At 42.5% G+C, this 17617-nt stretch overlaps 1 protein-coding gene across 1 annotated transcript in view; it reads right to left on the bottom strand.

Moving 5' to 3' along the window:
• KCNH5 (potassium voltage-gated channel subfamily H member 5) overlaps nucleotides 1–17617 on the bottom strand; it is a 230623-nt gene that overhangs the window by 30968 nt on the left and 182038 nt on the right. The window contains exon 10 of the mRNA XM_073350736.1: nucleotides 13585–13781. Coding sequence (XP_073206837.1) covers nucleotides 13585–13781 — 197 coding nt within the window. The remainder of the gene's footprint in view (nucleotides 1–13584; nucleotides 13782–17617) is intronic.

Genomic DNA, 17617 nt, shown 5'->3' with positions numbered 1-17617 from the left:
CTGATTGCATATCCATAGTTGTCACCTACCATACCACACTAGACCCCATATGGGGTATCATCAAACACTTACAACCCATATTTGATGGGGATCACATCCTGAAAGAAATTTTTCCCAACCCCTCTGTTCTGGCCTTCAAACAACCCCACAACCTCACCAAACCCATCGTCAGGAGCAAGCTCCCCACAGACCAGGACGCATCAACACAAAGCAGCACCAGACCCTGTCAAAACAGATGCAAAACCTATGCTTCTATGATCAATAACCCCCTCCCCCGACACGCCTTTCAAGATACCGGAGTCCCACACATGCCTATCCCAACATGTGGTGTAGCTCATCAAGTGCATCAAAGGCCACAACATCACTACACTCCCCAATGAACTCACGCAGAAAAATGATAAAAGACAAAAACACCATATCACCCGTGGGCAAACACATTTTATAAAGCACCATATTTGACCTCTCAGTCCTCATCCTCAACGGAAACCTGCATAACACCTTCAAAAGATGAGCCTGCGAACTACAATTCACAAATCTGCTGGACACTAAAAACCATGGACTTAACAGAGAGGCTGGTTTTATGGCTCACAACAATTTGTGATGCACCCTCCTGCCTGCTAACCCTTAACTGGTCACTTCCTTTTCACTAGTCTGCAACAGCCAGTGTGAACCCCTTATGCTTAACATTTACCTTAACCGAACACGACTTTTGCACTGGTTATCACCGCAAAGAAATGCTACGTGCTGGAAAATGTTGTTAAATTATATGTGGAGGGAAAAAGAAACTTTCCCAAAAAGTTTGCGTTAACTCATTAATCTTAGTTAAAATAAAAAACCAAAAACAAAACCAGCCCATCCCTTCAAACTTAGCAATCACCAGTTGGTTGGTCCCTTTTTAGTGTTAGCATGTTGCTGTGATTAGCAAGCTATATCAGTTTAAGAGCTGTGCAGGGAAAGCCTGGAAAAGTGGTTTCTAAATGACTGACTTACATTCAACCAGCTCTTGTTGTGGGAATAGCTGTCAGTATGGGCAGGGAACTTGTGGAAAGTCCTGCAAATAAACTGGGACCACTAATACTGGAGTAATGAACATCATGCTGGAAGGTAAACAGAAGCTGAGCCACTGCATTTAAGAAAGAATGCCTCTTATCAGTGCATTACTTTTTCTCATACTGTTTATTCATATACTCCTCTTCTCCCACAGTCCTCTCTGTCTTTATTTCCAGCTGGCCCTATAAAAGCCAGTGAAGCCAGAAGCAGAAGGACCCTCTCTCTAGCCTGTTGTGAGGGACGGACCTGGCTGCTGGGAGCATACCAAGCTACCTGAGGTTTAGCAGGGATGGGGGAAGACCAGAGGAGCTGGGGAGCTCTGGCCTGGAAACCCCCAGGCTGCAGGCCTAGTGGAAGGTCAAATAGGTACTGGAGTTGCAGAGGGCAGCAGGTCCAAACCCCCCTTGCCTATGATGAGTGGCGCTTACACTGCAGTCTATGGCCACTGCCAGTCATCCCCTAGCCCCTGTTCCCTGTGGGAGAAGAGGCGAGGTGGGGGTAAAGGGTTGGGGGTTCCCTGGGAAGGGGAGACCCAGATCTGTGTGGGGTACTGTAGGTGGCAGCACCTCGGCGTGAAAGGGGGCACTGGGGTTCAGGAGGGACTTGGGCCCCAGCAGCAAGCAGGACACCAGCCTGCAGAGGGCATTCTGGAGGCTGGAACGTTAATTCCCTGGATGACCAGCAGGAGGTGCCGCAGGGGTGAGTCCAGCACCGCTATAGGTTGTATAAGTAGGGGCATTGCCAGCAGATTGAGGGACATGATCGTTCCCCTCTATTCGACACTGGTGAGGCCTCATCTGGAGTACTGTGTCCAGTTTTGGGCCCCACACTACAAGAAGGATGTCAAAAAATTGGAAAGAGTCCAGCAAAGGGCAACAAAAATGATTAGGGGGCTGGAGCACATGACTTATGAGGAGAGGCTGAGGGAACTGGGATTGTTTAGTCTGCAGAAGAGAAGAATGAGGTGGGATTTGATAGCGGCTTTCAACTACCTGAAGGGGGGTTCCAAAGAGGATGGATCTAGACTGTTCTTAGTGGTAGCAGATGACAGAACAAGGAGTAATGGTCTCAAGTTGCAGTGGGGGAGGTTTAGGTTGGATGTTAGGAAAAACTTGTTCACTAGGAGGGTGGTGAAGCACTGGAATGGGTTACCTAGGGAGGTGGTGGAATCTCCTTCCTTAGAGGTTTTCAAGGTCAGGCTTGACAAAGCCCTGGCTGGGATGATTTAGTTGGGGATTGGTCCTGCTTTGAGCAGGGAGTTGGACTAGATGACCTCCTGAGGTCCCTTCCAACCTTGATATTCTATAGCTTTGGGTGAAAGGATGTCTGAAAGGAGGCTGAGGTAATATAGACTTGGTCCTCATTCCCCATGGGATCCTGTCTACGCACACTCTGCTTACTTGAACTTCTGTGGGTTTTGAGTGGGGACGGTTCCATAGTTGGTCAGGGGTAGGGCAGAACTACGGGGGAACCACTTTCAGAAGTGCCAATCTTCTGGAAGCCAGCAGGGATACTGCAGAGTAAACTGGCTTCTCTCAGCAGTAGCATAAATGTCCTCTGGTTCCACACCTTCCAAGTCCCCTGGATGCACTAGGCTAGGCACAGGTGAAGAAGCCATGATAGCATGGCTCTTTGGGAGGCACTGGAAACCCAAGATCGGAGAAGCAGCATTGATTATCTGGAGCTACACACAGATGTCCTGAGGTGCAAGGGATTTCACATGGGGCAGGGATATCCTGTCTGTTCTGTGGGTAGCAAACCAATCCCACCTCCCTGACCACATAGAATCATAGAATATCAGGGTTGGAAGGGACCCCAGAAGGTCATCTAGTCCAACCCCCTGCTCAAAGCAGGACCAATTCCCAGTTAAATCATCCCAGCCAGGGCTTTGTCAAGCCTGAAGTGATGTGAACATGATGTGTTGAAAAACCCATGTTCTCAACTAAATGGATTTTTTCCACCCAGCTTTAGTTCTCCTATGGGTTATTCCACATGAGGCAATATCTGAGGCAAGGCGCTTGTAGAAGGCTTGCAGTGATTGTCTGATATGCTCCTGTTCCCAGTTAACCCAAACAGCTTTCTAAGCATTAGCTTTGTTTTCTATTCAATAAGAATTCCTCCGTAGTGTTCTTGGATTTCTCTATCCCTCCCCCACCACACACGTACAAACAAGGAAGGCTCTCCCCTTTGAACTGCCACCATTCAACCAATAAGCTTTATTGAACTCTACTGTTTTCATAGACCTGACAGGGCAGTTCTTCAGCACAATCAATGGGCAGCAAAATGAACGAAATTCCAACCTTGTAAAAACCCCTCTCCACTTCTTTTGGATATATGCCTAACTGAAGAAGAATCCAAGCACCATATTTCTAGACTCAAAAGACCGATTTGTGAACAGAAATAGAGAGTGAAGACCCATGAGGTGGGAAAGTATTATAGTAGCAGAACAACCTAGAGAACCAGAGTCAACAAAATACTAGCAGAATGATTTGCCAGTGAGGGAGAGATTAAAGTGGCAATCAAGATTCTTTTTCAAAAATCTGCTCTCAGTGGTTCTGTCCCAGCCCAATAAGTGAGACCCAAACAAAAAAGATCCAGATGATTATATTTTTCATTCTCCCAAACAGTGAGTTCCCACAGATTAAGAGTTACTATCCTACCCACATACATACACAAATTCACACCACATGTCTGTATACATAAATGAGTAGAATATATGACACTGTGGTTTAAAGATTTTATCACCACAAGATTGGGATGGGCTCATTACTCACGAATGGCAAAAGCTACTTGAGTGGGACCCGCCGACTCTCTCAATGCCATACCGCTGCAGTTGAGGTAGGAGGAGAGCCTTGAGAAGCAGTTTCCTGCATTTAACAGAGAAGGGGCAGGCGGTAGTGTTTTCAGCTGTGGAAGCAGCTTCCCGCTTTGGTCTGAAAGAGCTGGATCTGCAAGGACCATCTGTTCGCCTGACTTTTTTAAGAGGATGGAGGTGATTGTTTATACAGGATGGTTTGGATGTAGAATGTCCCACCTATTGGACTGTGTTGGAAGTGGAGTTTTGCTGGAGTTTGCTGCTAGTTGCACTGTTGGTTTTTTTTCCCAATAATATCAAAGGAGAGCAATACCCAAGCTATCTTACTGTCAATAAACAAAATTAAAATGGAGATATTGGTCCTCCACTTTCTGCAGCACAGCATACTCTTATTCCCTCCCAGCTGCGGAAGAGGGAGATGAAAGTATCAGTTTCACACAACAGAGAAGAAACACCATAACATTATTTTTTAAAAAATGTTTAAAGGGTCAAAAACTTAAAATAAACCCCTTTATTTATTTAAGTGGTCATGCAGGTCGTGTACAGAACCATCTTTGATCAATGTTACTTGATAGCCTACATAATGCTTGGGTGAAATAAGAAGCATCCGTTAATTTTGAGAGCATTGTTAACAGAATAAAATAGGTATTAATTTACAAATAGTGCACCTTAATAAATCACCCTGGAGCTGGATCGTCCCACAGTGTAACTTCATAAATTTAACTAACTACAAGCTAACGTAATTAATTTTCAGTCATGTGCAAGTGACCATTGTAATTGACTTTAACCTGTTTTTCTATGAATGAGCTCGGTCTCTTACATATTACGGATTAATAGATTTGTTAATCCATTCAGATTGCATTTCTTCACGTGGTTGAAAAAGAGAGCAGAGAGCTAAATCCTCCACTGGTGTCAATCAGCATAACTCCATTTACATCAGCTGATGATCTGACTCTTAAACATGCAAAAAAAAATGTGATTTTTTCCCCAGTCTGTATGCACATAAGTACACCCATGTACTGTAACATTAAAAGACCCTTGAAGGAAAAGCACTGTAACAGGCTTGTATTCTCCAGTAAAAAAAATCACCACTGAAATATTGTCCTGACAAATGAAATCAAAGGCTCTTTTGTTTTACATTTTGGAAGAGAAGTTTTGTAACTATTGAAAATTAACAGGCCACCCTTGGTGTGGCCAAGGGTTACTAGTTGGGCCAGTCCTGCTGTCAGTGGAGTCACTGGGTATTTTTCCACTTGCTTAAATGCAAGCAGGATTCAGACCTCTAGAGTAGGTATTTAACAGAGTGATTACATCCACAGTAGAAAAGGAGCCAGCTAGTCCCTTACAGGATTAATGTGGCCTCGGGATAGCATTAACACCGTTAGCACATTGGTTAACCTCTGGATCAGTTTACACTTCAAACATAAAAAGAAAAGGAGGACTTGTGGCACCTTAGAGACTAACCAATTTATTTCAGCATAAGCTTCTGTGAGCTTCAAACATACAATCTACAGGGCAGACCGTGCCTGGCCCCTATGTGAGTGTTAGCACAGTGAGAGCACGTTAGGAGCCTTCCCCCTCTCCCTTGTGCAGCTCATGCAAAGGCAGGTATGACTGCATTCCCTCCCTGAGCTGCTAGCTAGCTAGGTTTTTAGTCCATCCCCCTGCTATCTGAGTACCTGAGGGGGAAGGAGGAGGCAGGACTACAAACCTGTCAGCCATCTCCGCATCAACTCATGGAGCTGGCCAAATGCCTGGGGTGGGGAACACGCTGCACCCTGGAGCGGGTGCAGGAGCAGGTGTGCTTATAGTCCCACAACTTTCTGCAGCGGCCCACTGGGGTGACATGAAAGCCAGAGCAGTTTTCTCTTTGAATCCGTATGCTGTTCTTGTACCCGGCGGAGACATCCGCAGCCCTCCAACGACCCACTTCCCTGCTTTGGCCACCTCAAATTCAAATCTCTGTGTCCTAGAAGGGGTGCAAAAATGCGAGGCATCCCTCATCAGCCAAGAGATTGGAGGACAGAGCTGCTGAGAAACTCCGAGCTTGATTCAGTAACTTTACACTGCAGCAGATGGGCCTGCTCATGTGGCTAAAGGGAGTGGCTACAGACTAGGGGCCGAATGGCTAGGCAGCAGTTCTGCAGAAAAGGACCTAGGGGTGACAGTGGATGAGAAGCTGGATATGAGTCAGTAGTGTGCCCTTGTTGCTAAGAAGGCCAATGGCATTTTGGGATGTATAAGTAGGGGCATAGCGAGCAGATCGAGGGACGTGATCGTTCCCCTCTATTCGACATTGGTGAGGCCTCATCTGGAGTACTGTGTCCAGTTTTGGGCCCCACACTACAAGAAGGATGTGGATAAATTGGAGAGAGTCCAGCGAAGGGCAACAAAAATGATTAGGGGTCTAGAACACATGACTTATGAGGAGCGGCTGAGGGAGCTGGGATTGTTTAGTCTGCAGAAGAGAAGAATGAGGTGGGATTTGATAGCTGCTTTCAACTACCTGAAAGGGGGTTCCAAAGAGGATGGCTCTAGACTGTTCTCAATGGTAGCAGATGACAGAACGAGGAGTAATGGTCTCAAGTTGCAGTGGGGGAGGTTTAGATTGGATATTAGGAAAAACTTTTTCACTATGAGGGTGGTGAAACACTGGAATGCGTTACCTAGGGAGGTGGTAGAATCTCCTTCCTTAGAGGTTTTTAAGATCAGGCTTGACAAAGCCCTGGCTGGGATGATTTAACTGGGAATTGGTCCTGCTTCAAGCAGGGGGTTGGACTAGATGACCTTCTGGGGTCCCTTCCAACCCTGATATTCTATGATTCTATGAGTGTCTACATGGCAAATGAGGGTGTGATTGTCACACAGACAAACATATCCATGCTAGCTTTAATCTAGCTAGCACAAGTAACAATAGAAGAAGGTAGCGTGGTCTAGCAACAAGAAATCAAGCCCAGGGAGCTGGTAAATACTCCAGTGGCTAGTCCATATAAAAGCCCATGCCACCATGCCTACATTACTGCTGTTATCTGTTCAGTTTACATTAAAGTTGGCATGGGCACTGCCTAGTCATGCTACAATCACACCCTCACTTACTGTGTAGACATACCCATTGTGTACTCAGGGTGGCTAAAGGTTGCAGAATTGGGCCCTTTGTCATGAGATGGGGTCAGAGAGATGCCACCTGATTGGATACTGACACAATGCTTCACTGCAAACATCATAATCTAACATCAGAGTGCTGCACCGTAATTAACTGCCATTAGATGCAGTAGCTCTTCACCACTCAGAAGTTAAGTGACTAGGATCAGAAGCTAACATAACGGCAGGTTCTAGAGGAAGAACCTGGAAGGAATTGTCACTAAAACAAAAACAGGTGATAAAACATTTTTGTCATATACAAAAGCTTCTTAAGGTCATAAAGGATACCATGAGGTCTGTTAGGATGTGAAGAAAATGAAATCATATTGATTTTTGTCCAGCATGGCTGCTCTACCCTACAGTCTAGCTAACCTGTATCTATAGGACCTCACTTCCCTGGAGAGCACATCGAGCTAGAACAAGGACAGCTAAGGGGCGAGGAAGGGAAGGGACAGTGTAAAACGATCGTTCCTTTTGCAGATAGGGATGGAGAGGTAAGTGTGGTGAACTCCAAAAGCAAGGCTAAATTGTGACTTGGATTATGCACTCATGAGGAATATAAGAGGGAGTGAGCTCCCCTTTATATTCATGCCCACCAGGCTCCTGGGCTTAGGGTCCGAGCACACGGTAGTAAGAATGCGTTGAGCACTCGCTTACACTGGAACAAGTGGGTGGGAAGAGGCAGGCTCCACTCCCCCTTATTGGCTCCATTCCCACCCTAGTCACTTGCTAGCCCAGCTGAATGGGTTGCAGTTTGCTGCTGTCATAGGCCAAATGCCAGTTACTAGCCATCCCAAAGCGAGGGCTGTGACTGAAGTTGTTGTCTTTGCCTTTGGTAAACGAAAGGGCAGGTACGTTTCACAACGCTGTGTGCAAGAAGCCTTCTAAGCATCCCTGCCTTGGGTCAAAGTGGCAAGTGACTGGTTGGATAACCCATGGCCCAAAAACATATAAAGAAACAAAAATGTTTTTGTCTGAGTATTTGAACTGAATTGATATCAACAAGAAGTGGGTCAAATGAAAATTCATTAGGCACGAGCCACCCACAGTTTGAAAATGAAACTAGAGTCAAAGGCCCAGCAAGCTCTATAAGCCAAAATAGAAACTGGGCTATTGGTTCTGACTTCATACAGTCTTGATCCTGTGCCGCTGACTTAAAATGAGCAGAGAATCATGCTCCGTATAAGAAAGAAAAACATCAACAATGACAGGTTTGGTCACCGGGATTGCCAGGATGCAGTGCCAGAATACACGTGGTGGTCTGTTCTCACTCATGGAGACAGAGACATGAATTCCACAGGATCTTTCATTGACTAATCTATTTCCATTATTCGTGGACAGCTTCTTTTAATTAATAATGCTGTGGAAAATTATTTAACCAAAATGGGTTCTGTTTTTGTCACCACTGGTGACACCTCAAAAGAGGAATCACTGTCACAGGACAAGCAGTGAATCACCGTTTCTAAGGATTCACCAATGGGGTGAGGCAGCTTATCTCAGGAATAGGAAAGCTCACCAATTGCCTGAGTTATATAAGGGCCAGACTGTGAACGCAAATAACCCCATCAACTTTAATTGGACTAAGTCTGAGTAACTGCTGCCTAATGTAAATGCGGGGACTCACAAACTGACCTAAATAACCTTACTGTAGTGTCTACAGCATCCTATATTAAAGTATAGGGGAGTATGAGTGAATGCTATGGTAACTGTATTAATTTAAGGGAAAAGTGGCAAGTTTTTATAGTTCACCACTGCAGTTTATACTTAGTATACCTCTTGGTAATCTCCTCCCAACCCCAAATGGGTGGCAAAGCCCCTCAACATCCTTACAGTATTTCTTACGAAACACTCAAATGATGCACATATGAGAAGCGACCAAAAAAATTTTAGTATTAGTCATCCAACATAAAATTGTATTGATCTAATGCCTCATCCCAAAAGTTTCCATTCCATTTAGCCCAAAGTCCTAGATTAAATGAGACCAGTAATTTGATCTTAGTCTCAAAGGCAAGTCTTTTGAACCCTTTAACAAGGAGGAAGTCTACATCCACCATGCTATGTTCTTTATCAACCAATTGCCAAAGAAAAGCTGAGTGCAGAATCTATTTTGAAAAGTGCAATAAACTCACAACACAAAGGCTCATTATAAATGGCAAAACTGCATTGAATAAAGTGGGAACAATTGTATGCAAAGTAGACTGCCACCGTGCTGAATGACTTTTCACAGCAAACATGCAAAAGTATCAGAGATCCCCAGGACACTTTTAAGCAGATGGAACTATGCATGAACTCTGGAAGTTATATAGTTCTAGGTTCCCCAATTTTAATATGTTCTTAAATCCACATGCTCATTTAGTTTGCTTTCAGGAAAGCCTCCAAAATGGACAAGAATGTGGATACCAACAAAGACGTTAATATGAAACTCGCTTTGAAGAGATACAAGTATTTGGCTTAAATGAAAACAATGGTATTTTTAAGGTCTAAGATTAAAAATCACTAGCAAAAAACAGGGAACTGATTAAAAAATAAATTGTTCTAATTTCAAGTATAGAGAAAAACAATGGGCCATGACATGACATGACCTGAGGATCTGCAGGTAAATAACCTCACATGTTTAAACTGTGTTAGATGAATTATACATCATCCATTATATATTTATATATAAAGACATTCCAACTGCCTTAAATGTATCCTCTCTCTCTTTGCATTCCTATGCCGCATTCTCTAACACACATTCCAACAGTGAATATGCCAGAGATCCTATAGGTACAGTCTTATTCATCACACATCCCTTTTTCAGTCCCTGAGCACCATCTATCCTGTGCACTGGATCAGACACTGTGGAAAATAACAGCATGCAATCATTTATATTTAAAAAACACGGGTGAAATATTGGCCTCACTGAAGTCAATGGCAACACCCCATACTGTAATGCACACCGTACAAAATATATAATATATGACAATCTCTCTGCTACCTGGGGATTTTGCCACTAGTTGGAAGTGGTAGCAAGATCTGGAAACCTGTGTATTTAAAAATATTTGAACTAAGTACTTGTTTTCTTCAGGAACCTATTTGCTGACTCAAAATAGGTCTTGTAAAATGTTGGCCGCCAATAGTATGTTCATTTTTGTGTGTTTGACTCTTTACTAACAATTTTTTTTTTAACTCCACTTGCCAGGGTCTGATTGCTCTGATTGCTCCACAGGCCAAGCTTGTAAAACAAGGCCCTAATCCAAAGAGCACAGATTCTCAAAAGGCATTTCATGAATTACATGTTATAAATATTCTCTCCCACATCGGAAGTTAGTAACTGATTGATGGGCCCTTCGAAGCGCTGGTCTTTAACCTTTAGTTTTCAGAGATGGACATGAATCTCATTACAGTTTTCAAGAATATTTCTAGTTTAATTATTTTCTCTACTTGAAAAAAGTTCCAAGTTCTGTTCCTGCCTTGCAGTCCGGATTAGTGAAAAGCTAGCAGCCACTCTCATTTTATGGGCCCATAAATTTATTGTGATGGATGAACTATCTAACCAACAACAACAACAACAAAATATCTTGAGTTGGTAATACCACGCTGCACAGCTCTGTTAAGTAAGTTATTCAACATGCCAGGTCTCTGGATATTATTGGGGAGTGAGAAAACATTATTTCTCCACCTCAATGTGTCTGTCTCTTTTCTTGTCATGTGGAACTAACCTTTCAGGCTTAGTACTATTACTAATTTATTAGCCTTTTAAATGCCTCAATTGCTGTACAGTCTGTGGATTAAATCTTAATGCTTGCTGAAGCAAAGAGTGCTTTAGAAATGTGTGCGCACGTGTAAAGCAATAAACCAGATGGGGGAACAATTCTCTGTACCTCTGCGTTTGCTACAGTGAGAGCAAACAAACAACCATCTTCTTGAGCACAGAAGAGCCAGCAGTTGATGTTTGTTATAATTAAATGGTGACTCTTAGAAGTGATGACTTAACTAAAAAAAAGATGTTAAATATATTTCTGTTCAAATCAATTAAAGGAGAAAATGATTTTCTTTCCATTTAGGTTAAATGACTACTGCACAAATTGCTGTCATACAATTGTGCAGCCCTGTCAGTCCAATCTCTTGTGACCTGATCGACTGCTTCTGCCCACTTGATGGGACCATTTGTTGGATAGTTAGGGCCACATTTTCTAAGAAATGAACCTTTAAACTAACTGTTTTGTCCCTAGTATAGAACACAAGGGGAAGCATGAACATTTTCTGCCGATGGAACTTAATCCAAAACCCACTGAAGTCACTTACTTAATTGGATTTTGGATTGGGGTATGGTGTTTAAGAGCATAAAAATCTATCTAGTGCCTAGGAATGAAGCACAGGAAATCCCTGCACCAGACTGGCTGAATATCCCAGCATTGTTCTTTTAGGAAAAGGCCTTTCCCCCCACCAAACCTAGTTCCTGGATGTTGAGAAGCTACAGATAGACATCATGTGTGATTCCACATAGCCACGTTCTTCAGAACCTTTTACTGCCAATCCATTCATATTTACTGCTGCCCTACATACCCAACAGGGATCTCTCTCTCCTCTCCCGTGAAAGCCAATCTACATATCTTTCTTTATAAGCTTCACTATGAAATTCAGCTCCTCTTTGCTTTCAGCCACAGCAAGAAAATCCTCCTGGCACAAATCTTCCCTTCCAACGCTCAGTCCAAATACCAGGCTTTGCTCTGGGTAATTCCACCAGTGAAAAGAATTCTCCCACCATTACCGTCAGGGTGTCAAGTGCCTGCATAGGCACTCCACCACCATTACTACAGCCCCTGCGTAGTAACTACCATGGCTGTAACACAGAGGATCCATGTCTAAGTGCTCCATGCAGCCACACTGTGGGCGCTCGCCAGACTGCACCTCCTGGTCCGTAGGGGTTAGCATGCAGGGAACTCGGTTCTGCATTGCACATCTGTATCTGTGCAGCCATCCCTTATATTGCACCCCACCTTGTGGAGCACACTGGTCCCACTGCCAGAAGGCCCTCTTCCTCCTTGGAGGAAGGGAAATTTCCGCTATGTGAATAGCGGAATTGCAGTCCACTGCTTTGTCAGCAAAGTGTTCACATTGCTTTCGGTAATGCAAAGCTCTGGCATGCCTCCAGAGGAAAAGGTGTAGTTTTAGGAAGTCAGTTTAAGTGACAGGTTTTTAGTCACAAGAAGCAAAATTTATATTTTGACACAGCATGAGTTGTATTAGCTTGTCCCATGAAATTGCCTTCAAGCATTTCTTCCCTGGTCTCACATCTGTCCTGGTTCTGCCCAGGTTCTTGAGCAGCGTTTTCAGCTCTGGACTAGCAATTCATAGCACATTGCAGGTAGCAAGGTGGGAATTACAAGAGAGGGTAAGATGACAATCTTAAACCTAAACTGGATTTTTGCTGTGCTCTCTTTTTCGGCCTTAACTCAGACTGGGTGCATCTGTAGGCCCATTTTAACCTCTCCCAACTCTCCCCCTGCTGAGTCACTTCCCTACATCCTGTACTTTGCTGGCTGCATTGACAGCACTAAAGAACCATCATTCTTTTTTCTGGGCAGCATCTTGTACAAGCTACTGTTGCCAGAATGATACTAGGCTCAATGAACCACCAGTCCAGCTGCGCAATTCCTATTTTACTATAAGCATTGAGCACCTTTTTCTCTATGGCTGAATTGTCTTTAAAAAATCATCATAGCCTTACAGTAACTTCAGATGAGATGCCCTAGATGCAGCTATAGAAAAAAAAAGATCCATTTCAACTGTAAAAGGATTTCAGTTAACGCTCAATAATCTATAAATCACTGTTATGAGATTTTCCTATGCAAATCAAATGTATATGATCCTCATCAATCTTTAAAAGCACCTCCATAAAGATTAAATTTTGCAGCTGCAATGCGAATTAAAGGATCTGTTAACTTATTTTCAAGATACATCTTTATAGCTAATTAATTTTCAGATCGAGTGTTCTTTGAAATGACTCATGGATAGTGAGCTTTGCTGATTGATTATAAAATGAGAAGGTGGGTTAAAAAAAGAGAGAGTTGTGAATATAAAATCACTGTCAAGATTGATTAACCTCGACATATTAAAATTCTAAACTGAGTAAGCAAGAGAAGCGGGTATTAACATAATACCTTTGTGGAGTATAATTTATTATTTCACATCAATAAATTCCTCTTAGTTGGTCCATGTCCCATCAGCAAGGCCTCTGATCTAGATTTTAGTAGATGGGAGAGTGAACTTCATTTTGGAAGAAGTAATAATTTGGATTATATTGGACTATAAAACACAGCCTTATATATGATGTAAAAGGAATGAAAAAAGAAAATAAGTGTCATTCATATGTCACCCTCATCGGCAGATACTCTGAACTTCAGATCTACAGGGAGCTTTTAAGGAGCCACCATTAATGAACAGCCACAGCTTTTACTGAAAGTCTAGTTAATCTGCACTGACCTGAAAACATCAAGACTAAATTTGGGATTGCTATTTGCCACACAGACTTTGTGAGCGGTTCTCAATCACTTTTCCCCTAGAAATGGTGAGAATTAGACCAAGTGCATTACCCGTTTCCTCAGATTGCAAGTGAGCGTGAGATTCCTGGAGAAGGAGTTTGCAAAAGCTGTATAAAAGTCCAGAACTTTCAGCAAGGCTTCCCGTTTAATAATATGTAAATCGCAGTACGTCAGTGCCCGGACATTGGCACACGCATGGGCCAAAGTGGTTTCCTTCCAGAAGATATCGCCAAACACATCGCCTTTACCTGCAAAAGAGCAGGACACATTTATTAAACCACACATATACACTGCTCTTCAACAAACCAATTAGTCCCTTCCCCAAATTTTCTTCAGTTCCCAATTATTCTGAATTTAGGCCCAGATTTTTAAAGGTATTTAGGCATTGCTCTGTTCAGCATTGCAAGGCATAATGAATTTTGGATCCTAGGTCTCTTTCAATGAGACTTAGGCTCCTAAGTGCAAAAGTCACAGTCAAATATAAAGGGAAGGGTAACCACCTTTCTGTATACAGTGCTATAAAATCCCTCCTGGCCAGAGGCAAAACCCTTTCACCTGTAAAGGGTTAAGAAGCTAAGGTAACCTCGCTGGCACCTGACCCAAAATGACCAATGAGGGAAAGAGATACTTTCAAATCTGGAGGGAGGGGTGAACAAAGGTTTTGGTCTGTCTGTGTGATGCTTTTGCCGGGAACAGATCAGGAATGCAGCCTTACAACTCCTGTAAAGTTAGTAAGTAATCTATAAGTAATCTAGCTAAAAAATGCGTTAGATTTTCTTTTGTTTAATAGCTGGTAAAATAAGCTGTGTTGGATGGAATGTATATTCCTGTTTTTGTGTCTTTTGTAACTTAAGGTTTTGCCTAGAGGGATTCTCTATGTTTTGAATCTGATTACCCTGTAAGGTATTTACCATCCTGATTTTACAGAGGTGATTCTTTTACCCTTCCTTTAATTAAAATTCTTCTTTTAAGAACCTGATTGATTTTTCATTGTTCTTAAGATCTAAGGGTTTGGGTCTGTGTTCACATGTACCAATTGGTGAGGATTCTTATCAAGCCTTCCCCAGGAAAGGGGGTGTAGGGCTTGGCGGGATATTTTGGGAGAAGACGTCTCCAAGTGGGCTTTTTCCCTGTTCTTTGTTTAAAACGCTTGGTGGTGGCAGCATATGGTTCAAGGACAAGGCAAAGTTTGTACCTTGGGGAAGTTTTTAACCTAAGCTGGTAAGAATAAGCTTAGGGGGTCTTTCATGCAGGTCCCCACATCTGTACCCTAGAGTTCAGAGTGAGGAAGGAAGCTTGACAGTCACTTTTGAAATTGAGACTTATTAAGCTCCTTTTAAAAACTGGATGGGGGGGCAGTTTTTGAAAATTTCACTCTTAAGCACATGCTACAACTATGCATGTGCTATTAAGTGCTTTGCTGAATCTGAGCCTCACTGAAGTATCTAACGATTAGAGCCAATCAAACTATTAATTAAGAATAACATTTGCTAAAAAAATCAACTCCCTTTTTGGCTAGCAAATCATTCACAAATACACCCTGATTCCTGTGAATGAACTTGTTCATTTGCATTCACTGAATAGTTCTGACAAAATAATTTTCTAACTACTTGTTGTCCATGACTGTTTGCATTAAATATTTTCGAATTGTGTTGTGCAGTTGGGCATCTGTTTTTACTCCCTAACTGAATGACATTTTATTTTTAAACAGGAGAATAACAAATGGTAAGTAATTTGTAATGAGCTTGTGTTTTATGTTGTTTTCAGCTGCACAATCATCTGCTCTAAAATTTGTGAAATATTGAGAATTTGTGAACATTTTGAAGAATGTCCAACGGTCATTGCAATGAAAAATTGCAAACAACAAACAAACTGACCCCACAAATCTTAGTGAACTGAACATTGTACTTATATTTAGTTGTATTTGACAATCTGATTTTCTGCCATTTGACCAGTGCTGCTAACAATTAGATTAAGTGATTTTTCTAGATGAAATATTATTAATTATCGATGTTACAGTATTGTCCAAAAGCCCAATCAGGATCAGAGCCCCACTGGATGGGCACTGTAGAAACATATATGAAGACCTCATTCCTGCCTTGAAGATTTTACCAACTAGATTAAGACAAAACTAAATATCTGAACATTTACAGGTACTAGTGTATATAAAATCCATGCCTCCAAAGCTAGGTCTGGCCAAAGCTATTAGGAAGGTAGTGGCTCAAACTATTCATTTTATTTGGATGTTGTAAAGTGAAATGATAGGTACATATCACATTCTGGGTGACAACTCTTCACTGGTCTGAAGCTGATTCTGTCGCAAAAGCAATTTTCGCTATTTTTAGCAGATTGGATTTCCCTAAGGAGATTTTACCTAACTGTGGGTCAAATTTCAGGTCTCAGCTATTCAGCGAGTTATGGAAGTTGTTTGGGGCAAAACAACTAAAAGCCATCCCATATCACCCAGAGACAAATGGTCTGTTGGAGAGGTTCAATGGAATTCTAAAATCTAGGCTCAGAATCAAATAGGAGAACCGGAGTCTGGGACAATGTCACTAACTGATTGTTACCCTATTTGCTATTTGCTTATAGGAAAGTGCCCCAAGAGTCAGCAGGGTTTGCCCCATTTGATCTTCTATATGGAAGAGAAGTGAGGGATCTTATCTGAGACTTCTGAGAAGGGTACACTGTTACAGAAGTTAATGGACTTAATGGAAATGGATCAGACTAACCTCAGGAACAGTCCAAACAAAAGGTGCAGTATGGCCAACATACTTGTAAATGCTCTTTTGAAATGGAGGATCTGCGGTTAGTGCTAAGCACTAAAATGCAGAATTCTTGGGAAGGACCTTTTGCAGTGACAGAAGAGGTGAATGAAGATACAGATCATGTTAAAAGGTCGCATGGTAATGGTGTCCCACAGCTAGTGCATGTAAACAGATTTAAAGCTTATCACAGCAGGCAAGCTATGGTCAACACAAGCTGTTGTGTAGAAAGGGAAACTGAGGCACATTACCTCACTGAACGTCAACCTGACTCACCCATGGAAAGCATTGATCTCTGTGGTGAGTTAACACCAGTTGAAAAGGCAGAGGTGTTATCTGTGCTGCAAGAACATAGACAAGTGTTTTCTAGCAAACCAGGGAAGACTCACTTGCTGACTTATATGACCATTACTGTAGGATTACAGCCATCCCAGCAGGTCCTACCGCACCACTGGCAAGGTATAAGAGCAAATTTGCACAGAAATTCAAAGCATGCTGGACCAGGGCTGCACCTATACACAGACACCCAGACTGTGACCTGCATGCTGTTTGGCTGTTTGTGAACATCCCGTGCTGGGAACTACAACAGCAAAGCATTGTGAGGCACCCAAGGTTATGGGGCAGGCAGTGATACAACCGCACACTGATCTGGATCGTACCCCGGAATGTGACAGTCCAGTTTTGCATAAAAGAAAAGACACATGGTTCAATGTCACAGCTAGAACCAAGTGTCATGACAAATATCTCAAGATTAAAACCTTTCCTCATATTTACTGTAAACCAGAGAAGTGGCAGATCTGAAGTGTAGATCTGCAGTGCTGGTCACTCCATCTCAAAAAGGATATTTGCACACATGAATAACTTAACTCATATGTGGCAAGTTATATGCATAATTATTGGCAAGTTTGAGCCCTAAAATAGCTGTTCTGACAGTGGTTAACAGTTGGGAAGACACCCCCTTTGAGTAGCCAAAATTCCCTTCTCTTGCCTAATTGCTTTTCTAGCAATATGCTGAGTGAGGTCCAATATTTGGACTGTGCCTGATACCCAAATTACCTGAAGCAGCCACTGTAGAAAAAGTGAATGTATAAAAATGAGGGTGGCATTCAGAAGTATCCTCCTCATTTCTTACAAAATGCTCACCTTGATTTTAACAAAAGTTACAAACATTTTTAGGACCCTTAAAAGGAAACAAAGTATAAGGGATTTGGTGTCTAATTCAAAACCCAGTAAAGTCTTTTCATAGAGATTAAGGCCAGATGGGACCATTAGATCATCTAGAACTGAATGCCTGTCAATCACATTTCACCCAGATATCC

This window comes from Lepidochelys kempii, chromosome 6, assembly GCF_965140265.1.
Source record: "Lepidochelys kempii isolate rLepKem1 chromosome 6, rLepKem1.hap2, whole genome shotgun sequence".
In the NCBI taxonomy this organism is placed as follows: domain Eukaryota; kingdom Metazoa; phylum Chordata; order Testudines; family Cheloniidae; genus Lepidochelys; species Lepidochelys kempii.
Note: the sequence above shows the minus strand (reverse complement) of the source record. Positions and strands in the feature narration are given on the sequence as shown.